This window comes from Debaryomyces fabryi (genome assembly GCF_001447935.2).
Source record: "Debaryomyces fabryi strain CBS 789 chromosome Unknown contig00046, whole genome shotgun sequence".
Taxonomy (NCBI): domain Eukaryota; kingdom Fungi; phylum Ascomycota; class Pichiomycetes; order Serinales; family Debaryomycetaceae; genus Debaryomyces; species Debaryomyces fabryi.
In genome coordinates this window covers 12,721-25,517 of record NW_015385472.1, presented here as the reverse complement: position 1 = coordinate 25,517, position 12,797 = coordinate 12,721, and the positions used below count along the sequence as shown (strand labels likewise).

General features: G+C 34.9%; 8 protein-coding genes across 8 annotated transcripts; 4 read left to right on the top strand and 4 right to left on the bottom strand.

Annotated features, from left to right (window-relative positions):
- Nucleotides 1-111: 111 nt before the first annotated feature.
- On the bottom strand, nt 112-1,311 carry AC631_02555 (uncharacterized protein; the record flags this gene model as incomplete). Its single annotated transcript, XM_015611385.1, has 1 exon — nt 112-1,311. One exon carries the CDS (start codon nt 1,309-1,311, stop codon nt 112-114), a length of 1,200 nt encoding a protein of 399 aa, XP_015467783.1.
- A 110-nt stretch (nt 1,312-1,421) lies between these two features.
- AC631_02554 (mRNA splicing protein) lies at nt 1,422-2,642 on the top strand (the record flags this gene model as incomplete). The annotated part of the gene is made up of 1 exon (XM_015611384.1): nt 1,422-2,642. One exon carries the CDS (start codon nt 1,422-1,424, stop codon nt 2,640-2,642), a length of 1,221 nt encoding a protein of 406 aa, XP_015467782.1.
- A 68-nt stretch (nt 2,643-2,710) lies between these two features.
- Nucleotides 2,711-4,276, bottom strand: ESA1 (NuA4 histone acetyltransferase complex catalytic subunit; the record flags this gene model as incomplete). Its single annotated transcript, XM_015611383.1, has 1 exon — nt 2,711-4,276. One exon carries the CDS (start codon nt 4,274-4,276, stop codon nt 2,711-2,713), a length of 1,566 nt encoding a protein of 521 aa, XP_015467781.1.
- A 224-nt stretch (nt 4,277-4,500) lies between these two features.
- AC631_02552 (uncharacterized protein) lies at nt 4,501-5,775 on the bottom strand (the record flags this gene model as incomplete). The annotated part of the gene is made up of 1 exon (XM_015611382.1): nt 4,501-5,775. One exon carries the CDS (start codon nt 5,773-5,775, stop codon nt 4,501-4,503), a length of 1,275 nt encoding a protein of 424 aa, XP_015467780.1.
- Nucleotides 5,776-5,935: 160 nt separating this feature from the next.
- AC631_02551 (peptidylprolyl isomerase) lies at nt 5,936-7,039 on the top strand (the record flags this gene model as incomplete). Its single annotated transcript, XM_015611381.1, has 1 exon — nt 5,936-7,039. One exon carries the CDS (start codon nt 5,936-5,938, stop codon nt 7,037-7,039), a length of 1,104 nt encoding a protein of 367 aa, XP_015467779.1.
- A 62-nt stretch (nt 7,040-7,101) lies between these two features.
- On the bottom strand, nt 7,102-8,595 carry AC631_02550 (cleavage polyadenylation factor subunit; the record flags this gene model as incomplete). Its single annotated transcript, XM_015611380.1, has 1 exon — nt 7,102-8,595. One exon carries the CDS (start codon nt 8,593-8,595, stop codon nt 7,102-7,104), a length of 1,494 nt encoding a protein of 497 aa, XP_015467778.1.
- A 198-nt stretch (nt 8,596-8,793) lies between these two features.
- AC631_02549 (uncharacterized protein) lies at nt 8,794-9,513 on the top strand (the record flags this gene model as incomplete). The annotated part of the gene is made up of 1 exon (XM_015611379.1): nt 8,794-9,513. The coding sequence occupies one exon, from the start codon at nt 8,794-8,796 to the stop codon at nt 9,511-9,513; it is 720 nt and encodes a 239-aa protein (XP_015467777.1).
- Nucleotides 9,514-10,937: 1,424 nt separating this feature from the next.
- Nucleotides 10,938-12,401, top strand: AC631_02548 (uncharacterized protein; the record flags this gene model as incomplete). Its single annotated transcript, XM_015611378.1, has 1 exon — nt 10,938-12,401. One exon carries the CDS (start codon nt 10,938-10,940, stop codon nt 12,399-12,401), a length of 1,464 nt encoding a protein of 487 aa, XP_015467776.1.
- Nucleotides 12,402-12,797: the final 396 nt, after the last annotated feature.

Here is a 12,797-nt window from a genome sequence, read left to right as displayed (position 1 = left end):
ATGCAAAGTATTTAGAAATAGATTTACGCAACATTTTAATGCTTCCTGAGAGTCGTGCGTTTGAGCAATGACTTACTATGTATTAACTATACAATTAAATACTAGCACCCATTAGACAAATTCTTTCTGTAGTAGGTGTTGTAGTACCGATGCAAACTTCGCCTTGGAGTTGTATAACGGATTTTCACCTGTGGTTTCGACAAAATCATTTAACTGTTCTTTCTCACTACTGTAGGCGAAGTTGATCATAGTGTGAAGTTGCAAACTGGTCCCTCGCGATGAAGTAGGTAAGGGTGCAATCAAAGCCTTGTAAGGAGTTACAATGGAACAATTTGCTTTGAGTAACCAACTAATTTGATCGAGTTGGAACTTCTCCACATCAAATTGTGGCATATTCTGTTCTCTTAATGTATCGATCTGTGTGAAGTCAGCACTACTTAATTTTGTAAGCTGATCGATTACCATATTGTATTCATCTATTGCGTATTCTGAAGAGTTTAATCTGCTGCTGCATTCTCTGAGATAGACTTCAAGGGTGGTCCATAAAGAGACGTCAGATAGCTTTTGATGGCAGAGCACCACAAGGCTGTTTAAGATGATTTCGTTCATTTCGACCATCGCCTCTCTGATCGCCTTGTTCTCTGTATTCTTGTATAATGTAAAATTAAATCGAATACACCATTTTAAAAATCTAGAAGCATAATAATTTGCAAAATGAATTTCACAAGATTTCAAGATCCGGTTCACAAGAACTTTGTATAATTCAACAGAATCTTCTACCTTAGCATCAGCGATTTCGTGAAAAATAAGAGCTATTGCTATCTTCTTGACCATCATCCACAACGATGAACTTTTATTTATTCGTTTCAACCGACTACTAATATATGCTGTCAATATTTCAAATTCGGATAACAAAAATTGTCTGCTCTTAGGTAAAGTTTTCCATATCTGCCAGAAGGTCACCTCGTGTAGTCTGATTATTGTGTGATTCTCGTTTGTTGTTAGTAAATAACCCAATGTCATAAGATATGTATTCATTAGTTTTTCATTATCATTATACCAGTATTCTTCGAATTTAGGTGCATATGGAATCAAATTATTGTGCCAAAAGGTGTGTGCTTCCTTGAATATGGATAAATATGTCTTCTTCGTTAACCCTATATCCCATGTTTCTTCGTCAGTTCGAAATGTTGTAAATGCCTCTGGAACATCCTCTGTAGCTGGAATAATTTGAATGATCTTGTACGTAGCACTACGCCCTTCTTTAATAATATCATTCAATTGTCGACATAGTGGTAATGTATTGGTCATAGTATTATGTTTTGAATGATAATACTAGCAAAAAGCTCTGTAATTGATGCAACCATTGTGTTCTTAAAAATTGAGGTTTATGAAATTCAATATCATTAACAAAATAATTTATGAAAATACCAGACTACGCCGATACTACTATGGTTTCATACAAAGAACTATTTAAGTTTGATGATTCAGATCTAAATGTACCGTCTGATACTTTAAGTGAAGCTGTCTATGACAATGCTAAATTAGATTATATTTTTCAAAATGTTAACACTAGAAGCAGAGATGAGGTTGAAGATGAGAGAATAAATATCCAAACACAATTACCTACACAACAAAACCAACGTATTTCGAAAGAAATAATAGAAGATGAACCCAAACAAGTTTCAGAAATTAGACCAGATTCGGATTCACGATGGAAATTATTAAGAGTAATTGCTGGTGCACATCAAGGATGGGTTCGATCTTGTACTGTTGATCCTGTAACGAATAAATGGTTCGTAACTGGTTCCTCTGACTCTACAATTAAAATATGGGACTTAGCGAGTCTGAATTTGAAAGCTACGATAACAGGCCATATAATGGGAGTAAGGTCATTGGCGGTTTCATCAAGGTACCCATATCTTTTTTCAGGATCCGAAGATAAAACTGTAAAGTGCTGGGACTTGGAGAGAACAAACTCACTGCTGGGATGTCAAATTCGAAATTACCATGGACATGTTGGGGGTATATATGCTATGGATTTACATCCAGAACTTGATTTGTTGTTTACTGGAGGCCGTGATTCTGTTATTCGAGTTTGGGATCTAAGGTCAAGAACGGAAATTATGGTTCTAAGTGGTCATAGAAGTGATATCACGTCAATTGCAAGTCAAATAGGAGATCCACAAATAATTTCTAGTTCAATGGATGCAACTATTCGATTATGGGATCTACGTAAAGCAACTACGCAATTAGCACTTACTCATCATAGCAAGAGCATAAGACTGATGGCTATGCATCCACAAGAAATGACCATGTGCTCAGGAGATACATCTGGAAATCTTAAGGAATGGTTATTACCAGGGGGTGAATTGTTAAATGAATTTGGGCAAGGAGGAGAAAATAAAATAATAAATACGCTATCTATTAACCCAAGTAGTAATACTCTATTTTCGGGATATGATGATGGAAGAATGGAATTCTATGATTATGTTAGTGGTAACTTATTACAATCAGATGCAACTACGCCAGTGACTGGATCTACTGAGTCTGCGATATATGCATCAACATTTGATATGCTGGGTTTAAGATTAATTACATGTGAAGGAGATAAGAGCATCAAAATATGGGGAGAAGAATAGTCATCTAGCCAATTTATAGAATAAAATGTATATTAAATTAAGTAAACGTAAGCTCATAATGTAGTAAATTACCATCCAAAGCGTAATTGATTGGCAGTAAAAGCTGGAGGAGTCCAGCTTAATTTGGAAGGATCTAGCTCATGCTTTTTCTTATCTTTAACTTTTTTGACCAATTTCTCATACATAGCCATAACATGATCGGTTATCACTATAATGTGCTGTCCCTTGTAGTATCTTAAAATCTGTAATGCTGTTAAAGTATGTAATATGTCAGTTGTTGTCATACAAGTGATAGATGATATTTCATCGATCGTTATATCACTTGAAGGAGTATTCCCATTTTGTATATTTGCAGATTGACGACCTCCTGGAGGAGGACTAACAGATGAATCTTTCAGACTCGTTTCAGTCAATAATTGAGGATTATTCTTCTTAAAAAGATGAGGGTTATTTCTTTCCACTAATAATTTTACTAGCGTATCAGTCCAAAATGCTCTGTATGATAATAACCCTAAATCTGATAAAGGTTTTTCAGGTGATCCTACCTTATTCTCAACATTAGACAACATGTAAGAAAACTGGATTAATAATTTACCGAATCCCATCTTTTGATAACACGGTAAAGTCAAAATACATGCAACGTTATATCCATCCGCACTTTCTTTTTCCTTGGAAAAGTATCCGACTACGTGGTGACCTTGCGAAGATTTGACTGTCATGATATAAAACAAAAATGGATCGACATCGTAGTACAATGTTTTATGATCCAAAAATAGTTTCAGTAGTAAGCATAAGTTACGACACCATGTTCTTTGTTTTCTACCATCTATTTCCCAAAAGCTTACCTTTGAATCTCTATAAATCTCATTACCAGGAGGATGTTTCATAGAACATTTTGTTCTGAATCTTTCGAATTGCTTACGAGAGCCAAAATATGCTAGGGTGAAGTCACAAATGTATATCTCATCTTCTTCCGTGAGTTCGATTGGATATGGAGAGAAATACCATGGTTCAATGATATGCTCACCCAATATTACTGACGACAAGTTTCTAACTCTTGCAACTTCCAGGTGATTTTGAGTCATAGACCCGCTTGTTCTTAACTTTTTGATTTCATCTTCACGACTCACCTCTTCGCCTGGTCTTTTCAACCCTTGTACATTCAAATTATCCAAATCCATCTCATCTTCATTTCTGGGTGTTCCAGGTGTCGTATCTCCAATCGGTTGTGGTGTCGATGTAACTGATTTCGACACCGATTTACCGTTTTTCAGCTTGGATTTCTTCGATGTTTTCAGCTTCCCTTCCTTTTTGTCATCCTTCTTATCCACTTTAACTTGAGGTGAGATTAAAGCTCGGCTAAAATCTATTCTGTCTGCACTTATCCATTCATCCAATCTTTTATTAAATTCTTGATAATGTACATAAAACACCTTTTTACCCTTCTTCATATGATCCTGTAAAATCTCTGCTAGCCTGAATTCGCCATCCTTCGAAACATATAGCTTACATCCAGTTATAATATCATCCTCGATAAATTTATTTTCATCACTACGTCCTTCATCATCAGTTATTCGTATTGATGCATTATGTTGAGGAGTTGCCGTATCAGACTTTTCGTCGCCTACAGACATGCTTTATACTATCTATTTGATTGATTATCAATACCTAATACATGTTGATCACCTAATAGATAACATGAAAAAAAAAACAGTAATATATACACGTGATTCAGATTCACTATACTATCTATGTCTATACCTTTCCTTTTATCATTTCTAAGTATCTATGATAAGTCTAGAATATAGATAGATAAGATGAATCCAGGGACGGAGAATCAAAAGTGATTTGGAACTATTTATTTAATATTGTCCTTTTTCCACCACAATAATAGAGATTCAGTGTCCATTTTATCTTTAACCAAATGATTCATCCCTAAGTATCCTATATTATATTGCTCAAAATCCACAATAAAATGGAATAGTTTTAATCTCAATTGAGCAAAATACTTCTCCTCGTAAACTGCTTGGGCTGCTTCATCTTCTATATTGTCATAATTCTTGATATCTTGCTTGAGATCAAGGATTAAGTTCCTTTCTAAACATGCTCTGAAGAGCTCTTGTTGCGATAAGTCCCAGATATTTCCTGAACTTTCACCGTTGAGGCCACTCAAATAATAGTTGTCGACCTTTAAATAATTGTAATGAAGTTGTAAACGGTCACGAATGACTGTCTCGGGGTACAAAGTATTTGGCACGTACTTGGATGTCAAGCACAATGCTTTACAAAGCAATCTTGCTTCGTCCAAAGGAATGTTATAAGCATTTCTTAAAGCCAAGTCGTCCAATATTTCACCTTTCTTGTCTAACCTGTGATCTCTTAACTTCTTGCTTGCGTTTGCATTCCAGATCCTAGGTGCAAGACTAGGCAAAATACATGTCAGAGGGGTTATCTCTGGAAAGACGTAGCATATGGCTGGGGTGAATTCAAAAAACACCGCAAATATAACTGCAAATGTAGGCAATTTCAAAAAGTCTTTACGTGTACGCCTGATTAACTGATACTGATGTCTTGTCATATTAAACAATCCCTCGTCTATTTTCTTCTCTATCACATCAGACCTAATTACTTCTCCTCGAGTGTTATCATTCAACGTGCCGTTTTCAATTTTATTCATATATATGGCTTGGGACATTTCATGAGTTAATTTGTGGAAATTGGGAATTCGAATATCTATTTGTTTCCCTCTGTTGTTTAATTGGTTAATAATTTTAAAGTCCTTTTTCATCAATCTATTAAATTCTTTCTTATTGCTCCATACATTGGATACACCTTTCTTGTAAAACTTCACTAACGATTTACCGTATGTGCCAAATTGTTTAACCTTTAAAAACATCCCTGTCTTGTTTGGGTTTTCCACTTGAACTTCATGGAAGATTTCGGCTCTAGGCTTAAGATCAAGGGGTAAAGTACTTGGTGCATTTAACGCATCGCTTTCCAAGTTGAATGATGGAGACTTATACCAGAGAGTTGATAATAACTGTGACTTCTTAAGCTGTTGACCAAACTTTAATTTTGAAGCTGGAAATGCAAAAAAGCTAGACTTAGATCCTGGAACCAATCCGGAACTCATTTCAAATGCAATATAGACGTGCAAAAAGCTATAATAGGTCTTGAAAGATGATAATAGTTTTCTCGAATAAATTTGAAATTCATGTCGCAGCTTATACAAATGAACCTATATTTTGCCATCTTATGCTATATCAATTTAAAGACCCATATTTATTAGTATAATGACAGCTGAATATACTAAACCAGTTAGAAGAATTACTACGTCAGAAGATCTAGACATTTGGGTTGGATCTTCTGCCTATTCAACGATATTAGACTTTGTTCAGGATCTTCAAGACCTGGTAGTTGGGTTAACCAACGATGCACAAGTTGAAGTTTCTTCATCTTCAGAAGAATTATTGAATGCATTGAACGAAATTAATACAATAATTGAAAACAATCCCGTAGTTCATGAGAAGGATATTTCACGTTTTGGAAAAATTGAGTTTAGGGATTTTTATGACGAAGTTTCTAAGAAATCATTCGATATACTAAAGCCATTAGTCAAAAATTTGGATAGTGATCCTAGAATCGAGTTGACTACTTACTTCAATGAAATTTGGGGCAACAGAACCAGAATCGACTATGGGTCGGGACATGAACTAAACTTCATTGCTTTCCTTGTATGCTTACAGAAACTTAGTATCATCAAGCGTGAAGATTATCCATGTGTTATCTTAAAGGTCTTCACAAAATATATTACTGTTATGAGATCGTTGCAAAAGCAATATTGGTTAGAACCTGCTGGTTCACATGGAGTATGGGGTCTTGATGATTATCATTTTCTTCCATTTTTGTTCGGATCTTCACAATTAGCTACCCACCCTCATATGAAACCAAAGCTGATTCACAACGAGGAATTGGTCGAAAGTTTCTACAAACAGTATATGTATCTTGAATGTATACATTTTATCAACACAATTAAGACCATACCTTCTAATCAAGATCAAAAGTTAAGTTTGAGATGGCATTCCCCCATGTTGGATGATATCCTGTCTGCCAAATCGTGGTCTAAGATAAAGGAAGGAATGATCAAAATGTATAAGGCAGAGGTTTTAGGAAAATTACCTATTGTTCAGCATTTTATGTTTGGTTCAATCATCCCATGCCCTAATGGTATAAGCGAATTTCACGAACATGATGATGACAGTGATTGTGGTCATGATCATAGCGGAACGATCAATACATGGGGAGATTGTTGTGGTATTAAAATTCCGAGTGCCATTGCAGCCTCTGAAATGAATAAAATGAACAATCCAAACAACAAGCCTATACCATTTGACTAGGTTTAAGTATAAATAATAATAATAATAATAATACATTAACTAAATATCTAAATATTTGCATACTATTCAGTATAACCAATGCTTGTAGAAATTAAAATATTTCTTGGTAACGCACCAGGAAAGGGAAGTAATACTTTCATTTTACTCTTAGTATCGTCAAACTTAGAAACATGAGCATATCCTAAAATACAAGTATTCAATAAATCCCTAGTCAGTTTGTTATTCTGTGGCAATTGGGTAATGGCAATAATCGAATTATCCAAGTTCGAAGAACTAGGCTCTTGTAATCGTGAATAATATGTTTCGAGAGAGAATTCCTCCTTCCTATCTCCATCTGTCATTTCTGAAGCTTCTGGAGTAAATGAATCTCCAGATGGAAGGAAAGAAATGTTTGAATTCGCTTCCAGGCTATCAACACATTTATAAATAACAAAGTCTTTAGCATCAAGCTCTGTTTTAAACGGAGATAAAGGATTTCTTATAGTACCATTGAAATATTCTTTGATGCTTTCCTCTTGTGATTTTCTTATAAAAGCATCATCCACCTCTATGACACCACCACTCTTAGGAACTTTGATAAAGTCTAGTTGCGATGAAGCTATTTTATGCTTGAATTTCTTCTTCAAGTCAATCAATAATCTTTCGTTACCTATAACCACGATTATATTAACTTCGAAATCAGATACAATATTCTCAATAATTGTGAAATCTTTGATTGACAACGGAGGTGTGTCAATAAGTAATCCACTATTCTTAACTATTATGTCTTCCTCCATACGAGACACTACCGCAACTCCGAGCTTCGATATTTGATATTTATATAAGTCTAGATTGTCTGAATGGCTAGTAAATCCATAATTTTTAACTAATGGTTGCTTTGGATTATGGAATGTGGACCCAGATGTCGTTGATCCACCCCATCCATTTACACTTTCTACGTCAAATGCATCACTGATTGGTGTGGCCGTCAATGACCCTGGCACGGAGAACACACCATCTCTAGGATTTAAATTGACCAATATAGGACTTCTATCCATCTTACATGCGTAAGATGCAAGTGTCTTCACAAGTGCTGTTTTGCCCGAATGGCGATTACCCACAACCAATACTCGTGGTCCTGTCTTTTGCGACGAAGTATTAACGAAGTTGTGTTCGGATATAGATTGACGATATGATTCCAATGCAAAATGTAAATTCATATAGTGATTCATTGAAGTTTCTTCACTTATATATTCACTTATTTCATCTTCTTCGTTTGTAGAAGTCGAATTGGCTCTATTGGGAGTACAGTAATATTCAACTTTACAACCTTCATCCAATGGTGCATACAATGCATATTTTACCCCTGTAAGCAGAATTTCAACATTCAAAGGCAATTCAGTACCAAATATTTCCCCTATACCGTTGACCACTTTCAACTTCATAATCGTTCTAAATGGAACTTCAAACCTCCATTCCGATTGTCCATTAATTTCCACGAAACTCGATTTATTTATACTAGAATCTTCGTCTATATTACTATTCAAATCGCCACCAAACCCTGGTATAGCTGACATATTTACTTTTCTAGTTGCTATTCTCTTTTGTAGTCTTTCAACGATGATCTTTGTCAACTTTTCACTAGTAAATTTTGGTACTGCATTTAATATCGAGTTAACTATCAACCCACTTTTACCCTATCCTTGTAATTCTTTCAGACGACTTCTTGAAATCGTTCATAGTAATTCAATTCTTGAAGTGGCAAAGAGGATATCATGACGGATAAAAATGAAGATAAATATATTATCCATGAATCAATAAGAACGAATAAACCGTTGCTTGTACAACAATTAATCAATGAAAACCCCAAACTTTTATTTAGAAAGGATGAAGACGAGAGGACACCTCTACATTGGGCATGTACAATGGATAATAACGAAATCATCAAAATTTTATTACAGCCTAGAAATGGGATTGATGAAATTGATATTGATGAAATGGTTGATGCCAGTGGATGGACACCAATACATATTGTCTCTGCGTTAGGAAACGTACAAATATTGGAAGAACTCATGAAACTTGAGCCAACACCAGATATCAACTTGACAACTAATCAAGGAACTACAGCATTACACTTGGCAACTAGTAAAAACCATTTTGCGTTAGTGGAAAAACTCGTTATCGAGTACAAATGCTCTTGCAGGGCAAAAGACAAAAATGGGTTTACTGCTTTACATAGAGCTTCAAGTATTGGATCCCAGCCAATAGTCAAATTGCTTGTTGAACATGGGAAAGTCAACATTAATGCAAAGGATAATAATGGTTGGACAAGTTTGCATCACGCTTTGGCAGAGGGCCAAGGTGACGTAGCCATTTTACTTGTCAAATTGGGAGCTGATCCAGCTATTCAAAATAATGATTCAGAGACTCCATCACAGGTTGCTGTAGACGAAAAGGTAAAGCATTTCTTTGAAACTAGTCTTAATAATATATGATGCACAGTTAAGTGCTAAAAATTGGTATTTGCATCATGTTTGTTCTCAACGTTACATTGCAATTTATAATACTTAAAACTTGATATGATATGTATGTTAATATGCTTAATAATTATGAAAGTAATCACTTCGAAAGAATAATTAAAAAATTTTGTTAAAAGGTCTCTCATAATTTTGTAATTATATGTAAAAGATTTGAAAAAGCCTGAATCCATAGACATTTCTTCAAAATAATCCAAAAATAATCCCAAACCCCAAATAATTCCAAAATAATAACAAAATTAGTAAATTATCCTCAAAATCTATATGAGTATTTATATATTCGATTGAATGTATTAATAGGATGTAACAATTGAATTTACGGTGAATATGGTATTTATAGTTTGCCGCAAAAAAGAGATTCCCCTCCCCCCCATTCCGAAAAAAAAAAGGTAGACAATTTTATTGAAAGGATAATAAATCGTAATAATCTACAAATACTTGGTTCCTATTATCTATGCATTGAAGTCCTGCTTAAACATATATATATCTTAAAATACAATTAAAAATTTGACCTGTCAATCAGTTACTTTCGGTCGCACCAGAGAAATCTAATCGTTTTGGTTTGATTTAGCTTTGACGACTCAGTAAGTTAACTACCTTTCTTTCCCCATCTTAATATGAGAACATTCCACATGAGTAGAGAAACAACGTTATATGACGAGAAAATACTAATGAACTACTCAATACATCGCCAAAAGAAAAAATACAGCATTGAACTCTCCTATTTCAGACTGCGAACTTTGTAAGTAAAATCAAACTCTTAAGGCGTACCCCAAAAGATTATTAATAAATAGTCATATACGGACATACTAGAAAAAAGAAGATTGAGGAGGGTTTGCATATTTCCATATTATTACGTAGAGTGTAATCAGATTGTACGTAGTACGTAGAATCCTTCATTTTATTGGAGACGAATTCACCGATAAGCACCCCATTACTTCCTTTGTGTACGAGAAAGATCTCAAGGGGTCATATTGCAAAAAGATCGATTTCATGGTAAGGTGCTTTCAGTACCTCTAGAGATGATAACGAAAGTAGGCTATCTGATAAGAATTTGAGAGTTTTTTTTGAAGCATCATCAAGGACACTGTATAGGAATGCCGACTGATATCTCTTTACAGATAACATGTTAATGCTTTTCGAACCTAATATATAATTTAAAAGATAACAGTAATTATTTGTTATTATCTTTCAAGATTTCATTTGTATTATCTTGAGAGTTGGAATATCAGTTTACGCAATAGGCAGTCCCCGACTAGATTTTGAATGCGAATCAATTTTTAGCGAGATAAGATAATTCGAACTGATTTAACCAATATTTAGAAATAGAACAAAAAGAAGCTAAATTCCAAAATTCTTATAGTTATGTGTTAACATCCATCATGTCACAACTAGAATCACAAAAAAAATTCAATGCTCATATAGTCGTTAGTTCAGAGTCTATAACTAAACATGAAGTCGAAAATGGAACCATAATTGAATACGAAGATAATATCTTCGTCGATAACGCTGAAGGTCCTGACTTCAGAGGCGTTTCCACGTTTGGTGCTGCCGTTCTAATTGCAAAAACTCAGTTTGGTCTAGGTGTGCTAGGTTTACCTCACACATTTGATGTTTTGGGTTTTGTTCCAGGCTTAATAAGTCTTATTGCTTTATGCTGTTTAAGTACATGGGCGGGGGCTGTCGCTGGAAAATTTCGTTTATCTCACCCTCAAGTGCACAGTATAGGTGACGCTACATGTCTTATGTTTGGTAAGCATGCAGGTGAAATTATGGGATTTGCATTTTGGCTCTTTTACACCCTCAGTTATGGTTCTGCATTGCTTACTGTTTCTATCGCGTTCAATTCTTTGACAGAACATGCCATTTGTACTACTGCTTGGATTGGGATTGGTGCTGCGTTGGTCCTTATCATTGGGATTGTAACACGCACTTTGAAAGTTTTAGCGTGGTGCGGTTATGCTGCCGTCGCATCAGTTTTTTTTGGTGTTTGGATTGTTGCAATTGCCTGTCTCACTCAAACTACACCTGCTGTAGCGTTAGAGAGCGGCGGACCCGTTGAAAAAGTAGTACAAGTTGTTGGTACAGGATCTACTTATATAGCTATTGCTAGCGCTGTTTCTTCTCAATTATTTAGTCTCTGTGGTACTGCTTCTTTTTTCACCATTCATGCGGAGATGCACGATCAAACCAAGTATCTTAAGTCTTTATTCATGGGTCAAGGATTTGTTGCTTTCAACTACATTGTTATCAGCTCGATTATTTACGGAAAGGTTGGACAATATGTCGCATCACCTTCTCTTGGATCTGCAGGTATGTTGATTCAAAAAATCGCCTATGGTATTTCATTTCCTGGCCTTCTCTTTACATGTTTTTACCAAGCACATTTTGCGGCCAAATATGCACTTGTGCGCATTTTAAGAGGCACTAGCCATTTACAAAGTAATTCTAAAGTCCATTGGTTTACTTGGACTATCCTGGTGATTCTTGTTGTTGCCATAGGATTTGTTATAGCTGGTGCTATTCCTTTCTTTGATGATTTGTTCGGATTGGTTGGTGCTCTTCTTGGTTCATTTTTCACACTTATAATACCTGCTTTTATGGTTATTTACGAATTAACTTCGAGCTTATATGGACCATCAGACCAGTTATTGCATATGAGAATATCTTCAGAACTATTGAGAGGTAAGAAAAATGTAAGCATTCTTTTACTTTGTTTCTTCTCTATTGCCTTTGGTTCGTATATCTGTGTCTCGGGTACTTACGGGTCCATTGCATCCATTGTACAAGGTTATGCTGATGGTACAGTTTCTAGTGCGTTTTCGTGTGAGGATAATAGTCGGTAGGTCCTTTATTGTTTTATGTTTTACCAATTTGAAATAATTATGATATTATTTCAATCTATTGAGGGTTTTGATAATCTGATTTAGAAAATATGTTGACATATATATGGACAATTTTTCGTTTTAATTCATATTTTAAGCTAGGGTTTATAAGAAATAATATACAAAGAAATCATCAATTAGACTTAAATGATACGCATCAGTGTAATGGGATGAATATCCCAGTAGGCGCAACATTTGCAAGCCCTACTATTTTTTTTTCATTCTTCGCCGCAAAAGTATCTATCTTCAATACGGCATTTCACAAAAAAAAGACTTACTATTTCTATTATTAACAGTATGCAAAGCTTTAATATTCATTTTATCTCACTTTCATAAAAAGGTAAAAAAAGCTTATAC